The sequence below is a fragment of the Gossypium raimondii genome, chromosome 4, assembly GCF_025698545.1.
Source record: "Gossypium raimondii isolate GPD5lz chromosome 4, ASM2569854v1, whole genome shotgun sequence".
Lineage (NCBI taxonomy): Eukaryota > Viridiplantae > Streptophyta > Magnoliopsida > Malvales > Malvaceae > Gossypium > Gossypium raimondii.
Genome location: NC_068568.1, coordinates 4,304,418 through 4,324,291, shown reverse-complemented (window position 1 = coordinate 4,324,291; position 19,874 = coordinate 4,304,418). Strand labels below are relative to the sequence as shown.

Here is a 19,874-nt window from a genome sequence, read left to right as displayed (position 1 = left end):
CCTTTTCTTGACATCCAGTCGATATGAATATTCCTCTTCTTAATGGTCGTAATCGACAAAACTCTCCTTTTAACTTCAGGTCTAATCATTCCTCCAAAAGTCAACCCAATAGTGTGCATAAGATCTTTCTTTTCGCATTCCAGCAGACATGGACCAATCTTAAGCCAAAATGGAAAAAAAAAAACAAGACGAATCTTACTCCTCTCGATAGGTTCTACCAGCCGATCAAAGATTATTAGTTGCCTTTTAAATAACCAAGGCCGTCCCTCCATGATAATTTCCATATCATCTTCATTCTCAAATGAGATCAAGAATAAATTTTGCACTGCTACTTCAATATCAAACTTCTTTTTTATCTTCCATATACTCTTGAGTTGTGCTCGAAAACTATCGAGATTATATGATTTCTTCGCCCAAATAAAGCATAGCAACGCTGACTTATCACTTGGGATGACCAACGAACTTTTCACAGATAATTGGACAAGTTCTTCTTCGACGAGAGAAATCTCGTCCCTCCCCATTCTAAAAAAAGTCACCACTCTCTTTCAACCCAACCACAACTATCATTGTTTCTCTGGGACACTAAGAGAGAGCACTCTTGACTATTTGAATTATTCTTAACTAATTTCCTTTTTATTCTTGATATAACTTAAAAGAAAACATTTTTTTCTTTGTATTTTCCATCGTTGCCCAATCTTCTCTCCGTCCCCTCCTCCCTTATTAGTATTGTCTCACTTCCCATTTCTTTCTTCTTTCCTTTTGTTTCCCGTGAAGCTTCAAAGGCTAGAACTCTCCTTGGTGATCATGGTGTTGCTTTGGGTGGTTTGTTCCGTATCTTTTCTTGTGATAGAATCGAAGTGGCAGTAACGACGGATGCCATCTTTGATTTCTTGTTGGGCATGTTGACAATGGTTGAATTCTCGATGTTGTTCTAGTGCCAATGGGATAAATTTTTAGTCTAGAAACCGCGTGTTCTTAGGCAATTTTTGAGGTGAAAAATAAAAAAGAAGTTTAGAATTCTGGATTTGAGTTAGGCTTACTTAGACGCAAATCCGATCTGCAGATGAAGTAGGAAAAAGGCGATAGGCGATCATGAAAGTCAGGAGCTCTCCTACGCTAAAAAGGCTTTCCCATCTTTCAAGTGAGAAAAAGGAATAGAACTTGCAATTGAACGACCAGTCATAATCAACCGAGACTAATTCTTAAGCCGAGGATGTAGTCGCTTTTCCAGCAAATAGGGAAGGAAGCCGGTGGGTGTAGACAAAGCTTTTTATAAGAAAGGTTGACTCGAGCTAGCGAAGGAATGGTCTAAGCCCACACGATTTGCAAGACAAAGATATCGAATCTCCGTCGGCGGTTGGTGGCCAAGCTCGTTGTGTTAGGATATAAGGGTTTGGAAAGAAAAGAGCAACTTCAGCGGTATCACTTCTAACTTTCAGTGAAAGAAAGCAAAAGCTGGAACTAAGCACCAAGAAGAAAAAACACTTCTCATCGATTCATGAAAGAAAATGATTTTAACCATGTCCTTTGGTTGTGCTTTAGTGAAAACTGAAATATATTACTTTTATTTTAGGGAAAAAATAAGTCAGATTGGGTCTGTTCATAATAGCTTGATTATAGTATTTGGTTTGTAATTAAGGAATTTTGGTGATGATTACCCAATAACTTAGTGGATGAAGCTTTGATTGCTTGAGCATGGAGAATTTGCTTAGTTCTTCTTCCCTATTACACAAAAGGTCATATCTTTTGCAAGCATTTCCTTTGTAGTCGGAAAATAACCTCACCGGAATCTTGAAATGGCCGCCAGACTTTGAGATTTCTTATGAAAAATTATGAATTTTCTGATGGAAACTAGAAATTTCCAATCACTGAGTTTATGTTTCGAAGAACAAAGAAAATGAAAGAAAGGGAAAAGGAGATAAAAAGGAAAATAGAAACAGAAATGAAGGGAAAATAAAATAAAATGAAATAATGGAAAATTTTAAAAATTATATATTTTTAAAATATAACACCATTTGTCTATTGCAGATTGGTCATCTAGTGCCACATCATTTTCCGGGACGATTTGGGTTAAACTAGTGTATGGAACTATTCAATTAAATAAGTGCAATTATATACGTGAAATTTTAATTGTAGTTCAAATGTATATTTAAAATTTTATTTTGATTTAATCATATACATTCAAAGAAATAAATACATTAATTTATTTAATATTTGATAAATATAATTATTTATGTATGTAATATATAAATATAAAATGATGTTATATCAATAATTGTGTTAATAATTTACAAGAATTAGATCAAATTAAAATTTTATGTATAAAATTATACAAAATTAAAATTTGTGTATAAAATTATACATTAAACTATAGTTCGTGTATAATTTAAGATTTTTTTAAAAATTACTGGATAATTTTCCCACTTTGGTAAGTTATGGTAAGTTACCATTGCACCTGTCAAATGTGCCATAAATTGACATTCATTAATTTTATTTGATAATTTTAGTATAATCTGATTTTGAAAATTAAAACATACCAAATATAATTAGCTACACAGATTTTGTAGATTTTCTTTTAATATTCTTACCATATCTGTTTTTTATATAATGCCTAAAATTATTCATAACTCTCCCTCATGCACTGACAACAATACCGATGTCAATTGAGTTAAGATTCAACCGACACATGTGGTCATTGTATTTGATATTAACAGATAAATGAGTAATGAAATGGATCTCCCAATTTAGTAATAGTATAGATAAATACGAAATAATGAATTTTGGGTTTAATTTTGTTAGATGTATTCAAATTATGAGATAAATTTTCAATTGGTTCATAAATTTAAATGTTTTAATTGAATCCTCAAAATAAAAGTATTGTTCTAATTTGGTCTTTTAAATAGTCTAGTTGTAAGTACGGATGTTAAATGTCAAATTGGATCGTAGTGATTCTGTTTTTCTAAATACGTACTAATAAATATTTTAAAATACTTTAATTTCTTGTTTAACGTCAAAGCTGATAGCTAAATTGATATGGTAAGCTTAACTGGAACCATACTTTAATAAAACGATTCAATTGAAACATTTTTAAACTTTATGGGTTAATTTAAAATTTAATTAATTATATTTGGTACAATAAACCCTAATTATTTGAATTTAGAATATATTTAGCTTATTATATAAAAAATCTGGTAAAATAATTTAATAATCAATTGAGTCCTCAATCAAAAACATTCAATTGAGAATAAGTAATTAACTAAACCCTCAAAAACCCCAATTTCTCATGTAAGCTCCTAACGTTCGTTAATTTCGCGTCGTGGCAAAATTTAATAATCTTGCTTTAAAATGCATGAAAATTGACTTTTCGAGAGATTAATTAATTACTTATTTTTGATTAAAAACTCAATTAAGTGCTACGGGATCAATCGATTATTGAATTATTTTACCGAGTCTTCTTTATAGAATAAGCTAATATTTTTAATAATGACAAAGACTTATGTTTTTTAAGAAAAAACTTTGCACATAAATGGGCTTCATATGTTGTTGGAAATGGGCTCAAGCCCATTAAGACTTTGAAGGGTCAATTTCATTTAAATGGTTTGGTTTTAGATAAAATTTTACCAAAAAAAAAAAAGAAGGTAAATAACACCGCTCCATCCCTTCAACAGTAGTTCTATTTTTTAATTAGGTCAACAGTTCAATTATCCCCCTCTTGTATCTTCTCTTTCCTTTTTTTTTTTTCAAATTCAAAACCCAGCTCCAGGCCAAGCCAAGGGTTCAACCTGCAGTTGGGTCTTTAAGGTTGTTCCTTGGAATAAAGACGGTAAGTCATTTTTTTTTTTGGGTCTGTTTAGGGTTCATTAATGCCATAAATCCCTCTGAGTTTATGTTTTTTAGGCTTTTTTTTTCATATTTTTTGCTGGGCTCAAAATAAAAACCCTCTTTTTTTTTTTTTTTTTACCTAGAAAGCAGGGATGGATGCAAGTATAAGCAAAGTTTTTTTTTTAGGTTGTAATATAAATGAGTTAAAAAAAAGGAGTGAATTTTTTTGAGGGTGGTGTTTTGGTTTTTTTATTTAATCTTGTTTTCATTGTCTTTCTGTTTGAAGAAAAGCGTTTGGGTTTATGGGTTTTTCTTATCTTTTCTCCATTTTTGGATTTTAGGAACCTGAGAAGGTGATTGGTGGTGTTAGTGAGGCTGAAATGGATGGTTCAAAACCAGTTATGGAGGAAACAGAAACTGAGGGTCAAGTCCCAATGGAGGCCGAGACTGGAGCTGCTGAAGTTAAAGACCAAGTTCAAGTTGAAGAAGATGTGAGATTGGAGGCTGATCAGCTGGTTGGTGACAACCCAGATTCAGTAGCACAAGAAGCCATTGAAGATACTAGCAAAGCTCTCATTGTTGTTGGTGCTCAAAATGAAGAAAAAATGAAGCCTGAAGAGAGTGTTGGTGTTGAAGACAAATCTTTAGCTGAAACTGATACCAAGATGGGAGTTGTTGACCATGACGATGAGGGTGGTGTTGGTGGTGGCCCCAATCATTCACATGATAATGGTCTTTATGGAAGCCCCAACTCTGACATGAAACCCCAAGATGATGACCATGGCATTGACAATGGGGAACAGTTAAAGGACTTGTCTACTGAAAGGGAAATGAATATGCAATTAGCAACTGAACTTGGTGATAAAAACCCTAATCTATGCTTTGATAACTCAGGGTCAGACACTGAGGAAGAACAAGCAGCTTTTGTGAAGGAGGTTGAAGCCTTTTACAAGGAGAAGAACCTGGAATTCAAGCACCCTAAGTTTTACAAGGAGGATCTAAATTTACTTAAGTAAGCCTTTCAAAGTTCTAATGTTAATTGCAAACTTGTTTCGTTCTTATTCAAAAACGAAACCTTTGTGGTATAATATAACCTTTCTGTAAATTTTTTACAGGTTGTGGAGAGCTGTCATTAAATTAGGTGGCTATGAACAGGTTTGCCTTCAATAGGATAGGATATGAATCTTTTAATTTTCTGTTCTTTTTGTTAATATGTGGTATTTGCATGACATTGAATTGTAGTTATTCGGGTTTACGCAATTGGAAATATATGATTTGTTTAGTTGCTTTGTTTATTTATGATAATCGAGGAAATTAATACATTTACGGTTAAGAATAAGACAGAGTTATCGACTTGCCTTTTTAACCGTGCTGTGGGCTTTTTAGGTGACCTCATGCAAATTGTGGAGGCAAGTGGGCGAATCATTTAACCCTCCGAAGTAAGGATTAGTCTACTTTCTTGTCGATATCTGTCTTCTAGCTTACAGAGCAATTTCCGTAACTTAACTGCAGAAAGCCTACATCTTCCTCCTATTGAAACTAACTCGTCCAATTTGTTAATGATGTACCTTTATTATGAATAAATTATGTTAATGATGCTCCTTTTATCGTTTGTTCCTTTGGCATAGGACCTGTACTACTGTATCATGGACATTCCGTATCTTTTATGAGAAGGTTTTGCTCTGACTGATGATTTCTTTTCAATTTGGAAACACATACCATGTGATTTAAGGCCACAACCCCGAGCCCTTCTTCTTTCAGCTCTAGTTTTTGTTTTTCCTTTATTTGTTAATTTAAAATGTGGTTCTCTTGTAATTTGGTTCCATCGATTAGGCACTGCTTGAGTATGAAAAGCATAAAATACACGGTGGCATGCTCCCTCATGCAGATACTTCATTTGTTGAGCCTAATGGAGTTGAAGCTCAGGTAACTATGCTTGCTGGTCAACTTCAACATGAATGTTGTTTGTTGTAGCCATGTCTTATGTTTATCCCATTTTCTTTCATGTAATTTTTATGTCTTCCTGCAATGAACTAGTGAGATTTTGGCTATTATATATGCAAGTGTTGTCTTGTTTTCAATAGATAACAACTTACTAGGAAATTGTAAATCTTGTAATCAAAATTCTGTAATGAAAATAACCGTTAGTGCCTAAGTTGGTAGGAGAAAGGAATCGAGTAGGTTTATCTCCCTAAAAGGAATGCTTTAATTTTCTCTGTAATACTATATGTAATTATACTTGCATGTTAGTTTTTGAGACAGCTACGTTGATTTGTACGATGATATGATAGACAATTATTGTTTTGCACAACATGACAAATTAGATGTTAAATGCTTGGTGTCCTTAACATTAATTGTATACTTAACGCGAAATCATATACATGGAAAGAGCTAACATACTAGTCTCTCTTTTCTTGTTAGATTTTTAGTTGACCGGTACATGAATTTGTTACGATATTTATATGGTTATGCAATAATTACAATTAATTTTTTTGTAGGCTGGTAGTAATCAAGCTCCTGGGTCAGGTAGGGCAAAGAGAGATGCTGCTGCTCGTGCGATGCGGAGCTGGCATTCTCAACGTGTTCTCGATAACGGTGAGGTCTGTCATCCAATCATCAAGGTTTGTGGAGACCTTCTAAGCTTATATGCATTTACTGTTTTGTTAATCTTTACTCTTTTTCCTTTCTTTCGTCTGCCCTGACCTCACCGTTTTTATGCAATGTTTTCGAATTATCTAGGACAAGACCTCTAGTCCGACGCTCAAAAGTGACAGACAACTTAAAAATTTTGGTATTTCTTATATGCTGGCTTAGCACATGAACCTCTACTACAATGCTAAAAATTGTCTTTATTTATAAGATTCAGTTGTTACCTCAGGTTTATTGAAGCGTAAAAAGCCATCCACTTTGGACTCTGGTGTCCGAGTTTCTCAACTTAAGGCAACTAAATCACAGTTACGAATGCCCGTTACTTATTCCTATTCCCTACTTTTTTTAATAATGTATATGAGACAGTACCTTGACTTTTCAAGATGCCGAAATTAGGCGTTCTTTTGGTAGGTTGGATACTGCGGTTGTTGATGTCGGAGCCCCAGCTGATTGGGTGAAGATTAATGTGCAAAAATCCGTAAGTCTTTCTCTTGTTTATTCTTAGGATAATGTGATTACATAGCTGATTTGCTCTTTATCTGTGATTTTCTCTGTGGTCCTCACAGGTTGACTGCTATGAGGTCTATGCTTTGGTTCCCGGACTTCTTCGTGAGGAGGTTCGTATATCTTTAGATGATTCTCTGTTTTGAGTTTCACGTTTGCTAGTAGTAAAATTGCAGGACTGGAGTAACTGGGAAAAACTTGAGCCCGTCCAGTTAAGCCTATATATCATTAGGTCTACCACTTATGTTGTTAATAGTGATCTTAATGTGCTAAATGTGCATTAGTCTTGCTATTATACGTGCTACCTGAACACAATCCTTTCTGTAAATTTCTGGGTTGCAATTAGCTAATTATTTTAATCTCGAGATCTACTGTTTGGCCAAGATTCTTAATTTAGCACGAACAAGGATCCCCCGTATGTGTTTGATTATCACTGATGAACTACCGTATTGTTTTTAAATGAACCAGGTGCATGTTCAGTCTGATCCAGCAGGACGTTTGGTTATATCCGGTCAACCAAAGGAACTCAAAAATCCTTGGGGTGTTACACCCTTCAAAAAGGTTTGTCCGAGTTGATCATATTACAACGTACAGTAGGATGCATGATCTGTTTCAATGATTAGGCGGGGTTCATTCACCGCATTTGTTCTTCAGATAGCCGTTTCTGATGTGCACTAACGGTATGTGTGATTGTGTCCAGGTTGTCAGCTTGCCATCTAGAATCGATCCGCACCACACTTCGGCTGTGGTTACCCTGCATGGTCAATTGTTTGTCCGAGTCCCGTTCGAGGCAGCCGATGTATAAGATGGATTTGTAGGTTTCTTTTTTTTAGCATCTTCACAGTTAGAGATTTCTTTAGTTTGAAATCAACCTGACATCTAATTCAGGAATGCACATGTTTAGCTTTATGTGAATATGACTTCAAAGATTTGGATTGTCTTCCGTTGCTTGACCTGTTTGATAGTAAACAATGGCAAGTCAAATGTTGGCCATCTCTCATCACCTTCCTTAAAATGTTGGCAAATTTTGGGTGATTTCGGGTTTAGATCATTTTGTTTTCATATTATTTTGGGTTTGGATTAGTTTGGAGTTTGGCTCATTCGGGTTAATTCGGGTTGGCTTGCTGGTCAAATTTGAGAGATTATGATATATATCTAAATCATATGTGGCATCATAGCATCATGATAAGTTGTCATTTCATCTATTTTAAATATATTTTTCAAGTTAAAAAAATAATTTTATTTAAAATTATTTAATTTCATTTTATTAATAGAAAATTTATTAGGGTCTAGAGTATTAATTATACTCTTGTAATTACAAAAAAATTATAGTTCTTTATATTGTTTGATTGATTGAGTGTAATTAGATCGTAATTTTTTGTTATCTTTCATTGTAAAAATATTAATTATTATAAAATGTTATTAATATGATAAAATAAACAAAAACTAAATTATTATATGTATTATTAGTATAAAAAGTTGTTGATAATATAATTATTAATAAAAATAAGAAAATACGTATTATATGCAATTTTATCTAATTGTTTTAGTGCATATTTGATGCGTCGTTTTGTTTTTAATATTTAACATATGCTTCTTATTGTTACTTGGTCTTTAACGAACAAATCATTATCTGAATTTGAATATGCATTATAATTATTAAGATCTCTTTTTTTTCATGTATTTTTCGAAGTATGATTCAAGTTATGAAAAATGCAACATGTTAGTATGATTCAACATTATTTTTTTTCTTATATTAAGGTGATGTTAATATGTAAAACAATTTTTTAGAGCAACAAATGTTTTCAACACATTTCAAAGCATTGTATGTTTCAAATTAAAGAGTTCACGAGTTGTCTACGGTGACTGTGTCTGGAACCATTCTCTCAAATGATATTATACATCACGATATGCTGGAAGAAATTTTTTGTATGCATAATTAGCATCGACCTTATAATATTGGGTTTCAAAGTCCAAATAGTCTAACTTTAATTATATAAATTTTATAATTAAACTTATGTTAACTTATATCCTTTTATTACAATACGTAAATTAAATAAACTTAATATAAATTTTACAATATATAACTTTCATAAAAAAGTGTTATAAATTATCTAATAACTTTCACAATATTTTTATAAATAACATAATACTTTATCATAACTTTAGAAAATTATCTTTTATAAATAAGTTATGGAAAAAATATATTTTATGAATAAGTATATTATTTTTATAATGTATAGCATGGACACATAAATAAGTTATGTTTATACTTATTAATCATAAGTTTATATAATAAATATATCATGACACTTGTATAACATGTAAATTATTTTTATAATAAATTTTTAGCCATAACTTTTAAAGAAATTTAGGATTTAAATGATATAATTTTTATTATAACTTTATAAAATACACATTATTTTTATAATATAATCTTTTAGGATTTGTAATATAATAATATTTTGGCCATAACCATCCAAAGCACTTATGTGTGCTCGTGCTTATAATATAATTTTTATAACTTGTATAAAAATAATATTTTTAAAAATAATTTAATTATAAGTTTTAATCACATCTGTCTTTTTTGACACGAGAGGGATTCTAGTTGTAAGATATCTAATGACACCGTCGCTGGAATTGAGATCTCATTCAAAGAGAAATATATCAAATATCGGGAGTTCCTTTTTGTATATTATATGGATGATTCGATCCGCAAGGATCATGATTGGGAATTGTTTGATCGTGCTCAATTTCATATGTGGCAATTCCGCCAAGATCTCTTCGTTAGTTGCGGGAAGAATCCACACAAATCGGATTTTTTGAGAAACATATCGAGAGAGAACTGGATTTGGTTAGACAATGTATGGTTGGTAAACAGGGATTGATTTTTTAGCAAGGTACGGAATGTATCGTCAAATATTCAATATGATTCCACAAGATCTAGTTTCGTTCAAGAAACAAATTCTCACCAATTGAAAGGATCTTCTGATTAATCTAGAGATCGTGTCGATTCCATTAGTAATGAGGATTCAGAATATTACACATTGATCAATCAAAGAGAGGTTCAACAACTAAAAGAAAGACCGATTCTTTGGGATCCTTCCTGTCTTCAAATGGAACGAACGGAGATAGAATTAGACCGATTCCCTAAGTGCCTTTTTGAATATTTCTCAATGCCCCGGCTATTCATAGAACGTGAGAAGCGGATGAATAATCATTTGCTTTCAAAAGAAATCGAAGAATTTCTTAGGAATCTTACAAGATCCATTTATTCTTTTTTCTGATAGATGGTCAGAACTTCATCTGGGTTCGAATCCTACTGAGAGGTTCAAAAGAAAGAACAAGATGTTTCTTTTGTCCCTTCCAAGCAATTGGAAAATAAAGAAATAGTTAATATATTCAAGACAATTACGTATTTACAAAATACCGTCTCAATTCATCCTATTTCATCAAATCCAGGATGTGATATGGTTCCGAAGGATGAACTGGACAGTTCCAATAAGATTTCATTCTTGAACAAAAAATTATTTTTTGATTTATTTCATCTATTGCATGACCAGAATAGGGGGATACAAGTTTCACCACGATTTTGAATCAGAGAGAGATTTCAAGAAATGGCAGATCTATTTACTCTATCAATAATCGAGCTGGATTTAATGTATTATAAGAGATTTGCCTTTTCTATTGATTCCTACGGATTAGATAAAAAACAATTCCTGAATGAGGTATTCAACTCCAGGGATAAATCGAAAAAGAAATCTTTATCGGCTCTACCTCCTATTTTTTATGAAGAAAATGAATCTTTTTATCGAAGGATAAAAAAAAAAGGGTCCTATTCTCCTGTGGGAATGAGTTGGAAGATCCAAATCAAAAAATAGTGGTATTTGCTAGCAACAACATAATGAAGGCAGTCAATCAAGATAGATTGATCCGAAATCCGATTCAAATCCAATATAGCACCTATGGGTACATAAGAAATGTATTGAATCAATTCTTTTGAATGAATCGATCCGATCGTAACTTCGAATATGGAATTCAAAAGAATCAAATTGGAAATGATACTTTGGATCATAGAACTATAATGAAATATACTATCAACCAACATTTATCGAATTTGAAAAAGAGTCTGAAGAAATTGTTCAATCCTCTTATTTTGATTTCTCTGACCGAGAAATCCATGAATCGGGATCCTAATGCATATAGATACAAATGGTCCAATAGGAGCAAGAATTTCCAGGAGCATTTGGAACATATGAACATATAGATACATATGAATTTCCAGGGTCCAATGCTTATTCCTCAAATTATCCCCAGAAAATCTATTGAAAAGAAAAGAAAAAAAAGAATCAATGAATTTTTTTGGCACAAAAAGAAAATCAGGTTATCATTCTTTTACCAGTATGCATGTTGTACACTTTTGGCAATATGGTCAAACAATGGTGTCTCTAGAAAAAAAATAAATGTATACAAAAAAAAAAAAAACCTGCAAAACATGAGAAATGTGAAGCGTTTTGCAATTAAGGGAATACAAAACCAGCACCGGTACCGGTGGCTCCGAGGTTTCCGAGTGCTCCTGGGTTTATAGCGAGCCATAACAAGGAAATAATAATGGCGATAAGACCAGCCCAAACGAAAACAATGGTGGGTGTTTTTCTTCGTCGACCCATTAACCCTTTAAGGAAAGGATATAAATGAGCTAAAACCCAAAAAGCAAAGAAAGCTCCTCCGATGAACATATTCCATTGTCCAGAACCGAAAAGTGTTCTCGCAAAAGCAATCATAAGAGCAATGATATTGACCATGGCGATAACAATAGGTGGAATCATTAATGAAGTCCATTTCACTATGTATAAATCTGCATATATATCATCTTCATCCTCACCTGCTGATTTTGCTGTTAATGTAAATGAGATTTCAATACCTGCAATTACTTTCAAAAGACCTTGAATACATGCAGCGAAATGAGAACTGGTTCCTGATATGAGCCAAAACTGTTCATTTCTCCACCAATCTTCAAGTGAAATCTGAGCCCATCTTACCTCGAGTAGTGCTAAACCTATGAGGCAAAATGTGATAATCATAAGGTAAATCAAAAAAAAGAGGTTTAATTGTTTCACGATGAACTGGCCGGAGATTAGTGAAAGTGCGGGGAGGAAACAATAAACGATGAGGAAAAATGATGTGAATGGGTAAATGCCGACGTTTAGGTAAGCTAAACGTTGGAGGAATTTGAGCTTGCGAGTAGCGAGGAGGGCGTTGTTTCTTGAGAAGAATATCTCGACGGAGCCTGTTGCCCATCGGAGCACTTGGTGAAGACGATCGGTAAGGTTGATCGGAGCTGACCCACGGAATGCGTCACGTTTGGTTATGCAATATACTGATCGCCACCCACGGTTGTGCATACGGAACCCCGTCACCACATCTTCCGTCACTGAGCCGTAAATCCACCCTACTCGTTCCCCCCATTCTGTCTTGTCCTCGTACCTTATCGGAAACAAAAAACAATACGAATTATTTAAATTAGACGATTTTTTTAAAGAAAATTGATGAACGTACAATCAGCAAGAAATGACATACCAGCAAGAAATGACGGAAACAGCTTCGGCAACAGTGACAGCATCGAGTGGTTCACGAGGTACCCTAAGAGCACCGGGAGGTCGTCCAAATTTAATAGCCGGATGATCGGCAATAGGTCGACCTTGGAACTCACAAACCGGGATAGACTCCGCCAACATGGTTGAATTCCCGAATCGCTTCGGCAACAGATTTACATCCAGGTCAGGGTCCAGATCACTAGTCGTTAATGGCTGCGTTTCATTCTCTTTAGCTTGCGTCAATTTATCAGGATTTGGAGGAGGAAATGCATACAAAGCAAATCGCCTAAACATACAACCAGTTCCCACGTAAACCGGTCCTTGTACACCATCAAGTGCTCTCATATTACCATCGAAAAACACCGTGTTGTGATTGGCGTAACGATCAGAAGGATCGATCCCCTCAAATCTTTGAGGGAATTGAATGTAACAAATATCTTCACCGCCTCGATCCATCATAAAACACATCCCTTCTCGAATAGCTTTACAATTGTTTATGTAATGATCACAATCGAGGTTAAGGATGAACGCACCGTTCGATAAGATCGCAGATGCTCGAACCAACGCGTTCATGGCACCGGCTTTCTTGTTGTGATCATATCCCGGTCTTTTCTCTCTCGAGACGTAAACGAGCATCGGGAGTCTTATATCGACGTCGGTGAAATCAATGAGCTTATCTTCGCCATTTCCGGTAAGTGGATCATGGCTCGGTGGTTTCAACATGACTTGTAAAATCCCTGCATGGTCACCCTTAGAGTGTTCACTGGTTCCAACGGCCCAAGTTCCAGGCCAATGTGTACCATCAGCCATCCATGTTGCCTTTTGGATCTTAGGTTTCTCCATAGGGTCAGCTCCTGTTTCCCTAAGGTGTTTTAGCATTTTCATTTCTTCCCTTGCATTGAATGCTTCGGATCGTCTTCGAATCGAGTCGGGGAGTCCATTGATCCTAACTTTAAACTCATCGTACTCCCTTCTCACCCTCCTTCGATCTTTTACGAAGTCGGACCGACTCTTATTCTTAGTCGGATCGATTTTTAAGTTGAAGTAGGCATCAGGGTTCCTCGGCTCGATATTGTGTTTCCGACAGAATGGAACCCATAAATCAGCGAAACTTGCAGCTTCTGCCATCGCTTCGAAGGTGAGGAGGGCGCCACCATCGTCGGAGGTATAACACGCTACTTTTTCGACAGGGTAATCAACCGCTAAAATAGAAAGGATAGTGTTTGCAGTGGTAAGTGGAGGTTCCTTCTCCGGATCGGCAGTCGATACAAACAAGTCTATGCCCGGGAGATCCGATCGTCCTGTTGGATTTGACGGTGACGGTAATTCAAACTTCTCTCGAAGAACCTCGAGATCTGTCGTACGATTTACCGGACATATTTTAGGAATTTGATCAAGGATCCAAGAGAAAGCAAACCATACTTCACATACGATTGACATTGTCCATAACCATATAGCATCATCATTTGGATTCGTAATTCTCCAATGTAGGAAAAAGCCCAACACCACCAATCGAACGAAAACCAATAACCTACGTTAAAAAAAACCTGTTCCATTTATTTCATATTTCGAACAAGCAAATTTCGAGTCGAAAATAAGAAAAGCTCGAACCTGTAAGGGCTAAGGATGGCAGAATCGATTGGGATCTTACGACTTATGGGCTTCCATGGCTTATCATTGTTCTCAATGTCACCTTGGAGTCTTTCATCACCATCATCACCACCATACATATCATCACGAAAAGCATTACCATATCCATAAGTACCACTTGTTTCAAACAACCATCGGTTGTGATCAAAGTCTCCCCCTTGATTCCTTTTCATCATTGACATGTTATTAGGATCTCTTTTACCATTCGGAGCCGGCAATTTCAACGTTCCGTTCGAGTATTCTATCTCATCATCGTAATCCCCGACCTTGTATGGTTCCTTACAACCCGGGCAGAGACCCTTGTCCTTTTGAGCATCCATGTAACAATCTCTGCATATTTTGAACCTAGAAAAAACCAATGCAACAATAGTAGTCTCAATTCCTTGTATGTATCATGTATGTAGGTATATAGGTAACAATACTATGGAAGCTCATATATTAAGAGTCAAATTGCATTTTACTCTTTTTATTAAAAAAATGAGCAAATTAATCTATATATATTAGACCAAAAAACAAATGAGTCATTTTTATTAAACATTAGCGTGTTTGACAGAATAATTAAATAGTTACACATGGTATGCCACATATATCGCATCCTGATGTATAAAGACCAGTTAAAAATGAATGAAATTTTTAATAGAACTCATTTACTCTTTAATCTAACATATAGAGATTAATTTATTCAATTTTTTAATAAACGAGACAAAATACAATCAACTACCATGAATATGTGTATGTATGTACCTGCAAACACAAGGCATTACGTCATTTCCACGTTCATCTTTCATGACTTTGCCATCACAGGCAGCCATAGCGCAAGAGGCACCCTTTGCACCCGCCATTTGAGGGTGAGTCACCTCGGAGTCGATCACTTTATCCATTAAATGAGCTCGAGTCACGCTGTTGAACCCGCCAGTGAACAACGAGTTCGAAACGTACTGTTCTTCGGCTTTGGCGGCCATCGAGTTATCCATCGGTTGGTTATCGGGTGTAGGTGGGATATGCACGGTGTAGTTCATGTAATCCCCCGACATCTCCCCGGACATATCAATGTCATCCCTCGACAAACTAACGTACCGTCCGCTGGATGTCCGCCGAGCGAACTTCACTTGTTGTCCAGTCGAATTACGTGAACCACCTTGAGCATTGTTGGCACCGCCGGGGCTACGCATTCCTTTCTTCGACTGTTGGGACGTTAGGGACGTCGCCATGCACGATTAAAACTTTAAAAAAACAAAATAAAGCAGAAGGACCAAAATGACAAAAAGAAACAGAAAGAGAAAAAATTACCTTTCCCTTGTCAATGTTATTGAAAGTAATGATCTCTTCACCATAGCATTAATGTTTTCCAGGATTTTATTGAAACTGGAAAAACTTTTGCCTGAGCTTAGAGATTATGACAGGGAAAGGTAAAAGGGGGAGGTTGTTGTGTAAGGAAGAAGGGACCGAATTGTGGCCATTGATCAACTTATTACATTTCTACTAGTATGTCCACCATTGTTGGGGACCAAATTGGAATTCTATTTTGGGTATGATGGATTGATGATCGGAGACCAAGTCCTAGGCTAGGGGTTTGCCAGTTTTTATATTTAATGGTCTGTCTTTAACAGGTTTTATGGAGATTTTCACGTTAATGGATGTTATTTGTCTTTGAAGACTTTGGTCCCTTTTATGGTCTGTATTAAATTTTGCCTCCGCAATTCCTCGTTTATTTTGTAAACGTTTCACTAAAATATTTCTAAAAAATAATTTTAAAAAAATGGCTTAATTTTTTGGAAAAATTAATATTTCTAGTAATTGGATGAATTTATTTAAAATATTTTATAAAAGTTATTTTAATGAAACAAACATATGATAAGTAGTAATTGATTACAAAGTGATGTTAAGGTGAAATTATAGTAAATAATGAATCTTCATGATGTTAAGGATTAAATTGTAAACTTTGTAGAATTTATAATTGAAACAAGAGAAGTAATATGCATGAAAACTTGTTACGAAATAAGATATTATAATGAATTATTTGATTAAATTATTTATATGGTGAAAAATAAATAACATGGTAATAGGGACTAAATTGAAAAATATACAAAATATAAGAGTGAAACAATGTAATATGTGAATAATGAAATTATGATAAAAGTTTAATGAATGTGTTATGAGATGATGAAATATACATAAAGTATTGTAAAAGTGAAATTATAGAAAAATATTGAATTTTATAATGATAAGGACTAAATTGTTAAACTTGAGAAAATATGTGGATGAAATAATAGAGTGAAATTCATAGAAATTTGATATGTGAAACAAGATATTAAGATAAATTATGTGATTAAAGTGTAACAAGAAAGAAAATTGATTTAATATGATTAATTAATGAATATTGAACTTTTATGACAAAAAGGGACTAAATTGAAAAGTTATGGAAGTTTATAAGAAAATGTTTGATAAGTGAAGAATGTAGTAGAGAATGTAACATCCTGCTGCTTTGACCTGATGTTCGGGTTGAGTATGGGGATATTACAGTGAACAGAGCCTTATCAGTTTGGAAAATGTCTTACGAAAAATATTTTGGTACGACGTTTTACAGGAATAAGGGGATAATTTTACGTTGTTTGAAAAACTTTTTACGTTTTCCATCTTATTTTACATGAAACAGACATCGGAAAAGGCTAAAAATATTTTCCGTAAAAGTTTTTAAGTTGAAACAAATGGATAGTATTTTTAGTAATTTTAAGGTTAAAAAATTATTTTCTATAATATAATTTTTGGCCCTTGAACTTGGCAACTAAATTCACTTTAATACTTGTATTTTTTTATCCACTTTGATAGCTAAACTTGGCAACTAGATATATTTTTTATTCTTGAACCTGAAAAAGATAAAAGTTTGATAATGTGACACTATGGGATTGTGTCACATAGCCACTTGAAGATTAAAAAATTATATAAATTTTCAGGTGATAATGTGATAAAATCTTAGAGTATCACATTAAGCGTTCTATTAATTGGATGAGTGGTTGAACCAATTATGACAATTGGTTCATGATTCAATCGGTTTGATTGATTCAACTACTAAACTAACAATACTTAAATAAATAATTAAAAATTAAATTTTTTAAAAAATAAAAATTTATTAAATGATTTCAACTATTAGTTTTTGTCCAAGTTTTTTTATCAGTTTCGAGTAGTTTTTGATTCAATAAGTTTATCCCATTTATTTGGACTAGTATCCCGGTCGATTCTCAATCCAATCGGTTCAACTGACCAATCGAATCATGTTCCAACACATCATCAAATCTTAACAGAATCCAAGTTCGGGGACTAAAATGGGTCTAATTGCCAAGCTTAAGGTGAACAAAAAAGTACAAGTACCAAAATGGACCTAAATGCCAAGTTTATAAGTAAAAAATCATATTAAGTGTAACTTTCTTGGTGATACGATAAAAAAAATAATTTTTGAAAGTTGTTTGGTAACATAATAATAAAGTTCCAGTATAGTTTTCACTATCTATATAAATGAGGTTTTGATATAGCTAGTAAAGGCGAAAGTCTTGAGTTTTGAGTATCTAAATTCGAGACCCACTATGTATAGTTATATGCGTAAATTTCTAAGTCTTTCATATGTGGTTACCATATATGGGCTAGTTAATTTAGTTCATAAACTTTAGTCTGGGTTGTATTAGTTTTTAGTCCATTCATGTTATACCAATTTAATTCTTAGACCATTTCTTAGACAGTTCGTTTGTGCTATAACGTCTCAAGCTGCTATTGAAGCTCCTCGTATTTGCGCTTGCTTTTTGATTTTTTAATGCTTCTTGTTTAGCTTGTATTTTGACTAATTCAGACTTCAAACCGTTGACTTCTTTCAAATGAACCACTTATTTAGACTGTGATAAAGGGCCGAATTAATCCTCAAAAGCTTGCTTTGAAACTGAATCTGTCGATGGTTGGATAGCTCGAAACTCTATGCTTAATGTGTCAAGTTCAGATACCAAATTGAGTCAAAAAAGAAAATTGAAGTATCAAATTAAGAAAAAATGTCAAATTTAGATACCAAATATTATATTAAATCATCATATATTTAACAACAATCCCATCAAGATACAAATAGCTTTACACCCAAAAACAAGAAACTCCTAAGCATCCAACAAATAGATAAGTAGAGCATTAAGTAAATGAAAAATGTTAATCACCAAGTAAACATGGGTTGTCTAATTAAGTAATGCCACTATAATTAACAACATTCAAATAAAATTCACCACCAAAAAACAAGTCTTTACTTCCAATCATCTGAATCTAGCATCTATATCTTCATAATCAACACTACTCACTACCCATTAAAACTAAACCCTAACTTCTTTTGAAAGAATTAAAAGAATACCCAAATTAAAATTAACACACTTAATGCAAGCAAAGATTATATATTTACTAGTAACTCAGTAGGATTTTATTTGAAATTACCTGATATCCAATCATTAAAAGTTAGAGACATACCATAATTTGTTGTGTTTCCGCATTTAAATGTGATCCATCTTTTTAGTACCTGCCGGTTTAAATAAATCAAATCTATCAATCTTTTTCCTTTTCAATCTCCTACAATATAATATTAATTAGAAAATTAGAAATAATACCATAAATTGCAAATCTCAAAGAATTTAGGGCTAAAAATAATTAATATATTTTTGAGTTCTGTTTTGATTTTTATTTTGCTTATATATTTTTGAATTAATATATAGTTTTGATAGATCATGCAACTAATTTGTATGTTCAAGAGTTTCTTTTTGGCTTTGAAATAAAACAAAACTTGTTAAAAAAAAGAAGACAGAAAGTTTTCCAATACATTAATCAAACAAGCAGATTCTTCCTCAACCCAAAACTGAATTCTAATGACTGAGTTTTGCAAGATGGTGAGCTATTTATCTCTCTCTCTCTCTATATATATCAATACGAGATTTCAAAATTTCAATAAAAAGAAGAAAAAAGTTGAACACACTCATTTTTTATAAGGAGAATTTTAAAGAAAAGAGGAGAAAATAGTAATACAAGTTAAAAGACTTAAATCCTAGACTTTGTATATAATTATATGACTTCGGCACTAGTAACTTACCTTGTATAGATATTGATTTGTTGATACTGTAGCTAAAAAACGAAAAGGTTTGAGTTTTGAGTCTAGGAAGACATCATAGAACTGACATAATCAAAAAAGGAAAAAAAAATAGGCAAGCAGACTCTAGTGTCGGAGCTAGAACTTTAGTTTCAAAGACCGTGCGTCCTTAAGCGATTCCTTAGTTTCAAATTCGTCTAAGTTAGCCTTACTTTCAAAAGCAAGAATTCTCCATGGAAATTTTAGAAAACATCGAAAATAAAATGGAAGCAACTTTAAAAAAAAAACCCGAAAGAACAGAAAAGCAATAACACAATAAGTGTTTGAGTAAATCCTCTCAAATCTATTCAATAACTAAAAATGAAATGATTACAAATGAAGGGGAGGACTCTATTTATAGTTGAGCTCTTCCAGGTTTAACGGTACAAATTTAATTACATCAATGGCTGAGATTAATGTCTATCTACAAAATTAAGGTCTTGAGGGATTTAAACTCTATACATCTTTATCCCTTAGAATTTACAATAATTATTCTGATAACTCTAGTTTTA

At 33.5% G+C, this 19,874-nt stretch overlaps 2 protein-coding genes across 8 annotated transcripts; one reads left to right on the top strand and one right to left on the bottom strand.

The window, feature by feature from the left end:
- The first annotated feature begins 3,640 nt into the window (after positions 1 to 3,640).
- Positions 3,641 to 7,968, top strand: LOC105779989 (AT-rich interactive domain-containing protein 6). Of its 7 annotated transcripts, none has more exons than XM_052629131.1 (13): positions 3,641 to 3,823; positions 4,164 to 4,834; positions 4,938 to 4,977; positions 5,209 to 5,261; positions 5,451 to 5,496; positions 5,656 to 5,748; positions 6,321 to 6,422; positions 6,562 to 6,613; positions 6,701 to 6,776; positions 6,883 to 6,949; positions 7,038 to 7,088; positions 7,444 to 7,536; positions 7,676 to 7,968. In XM_052629131.1, the coding sequence occupies exons 2-13, from the start codon at positions 4,203 to 4,205 to the stop codon at positions 7,778 to 7,780; spliced, it is 1,410 nt and encodes a 469-aa protein (XP_052485091.1). In that variant the 5' UTR covers positions 3,641 to 3,823; positions 4,164 to 4,202; the 3' UTR covers positions 7,781 to 7,968. The 7 variants fall into 7 exon arrangements, with proteins under 7 accessions (XP_052485091.1, XP_052485087.1, XP_052485090.1 ...); XM_052629127.1 differs by having other exon boundaries at positions 6,321 to 6,443; positions 6,689 to 6,776; XM_052629130.1 differs by having other exon boundaries at positions 3,642 to 3,823; positions 6,868 to 6,949.
- A 3,270-nt stretch (positions 7,969 to 11,238) lies between these two features.
- Positions 11,239 to 15,636, bottom strand: LOC105780982 (cellulose synthase-like protein D4). Its single transcript, XM_012605534.2, has 4 exons — positions 14,967 to 15,636; positions 14,184 to 14,567; positions 12,556 to 14,103; positions 11,239 to 12,462 (listed from the first exon to the last, which is right to left on the bottom strand). The coding sequence occupies exons 1-4, from the start codon at positions 15,431 to 15,433 to the stop codon at positions 11,496 to 11,498; spliced, it is 3,366 nt and encodes a 1,121-aa protein (XP_012460988.1). The 5' UTR covers positions 15,434 to 15,636; the 3' UTR covers positions 11,239 to 11,495.
- Positions 15,637 to 19,874: the final 4,238 nt, after the last annotated feature.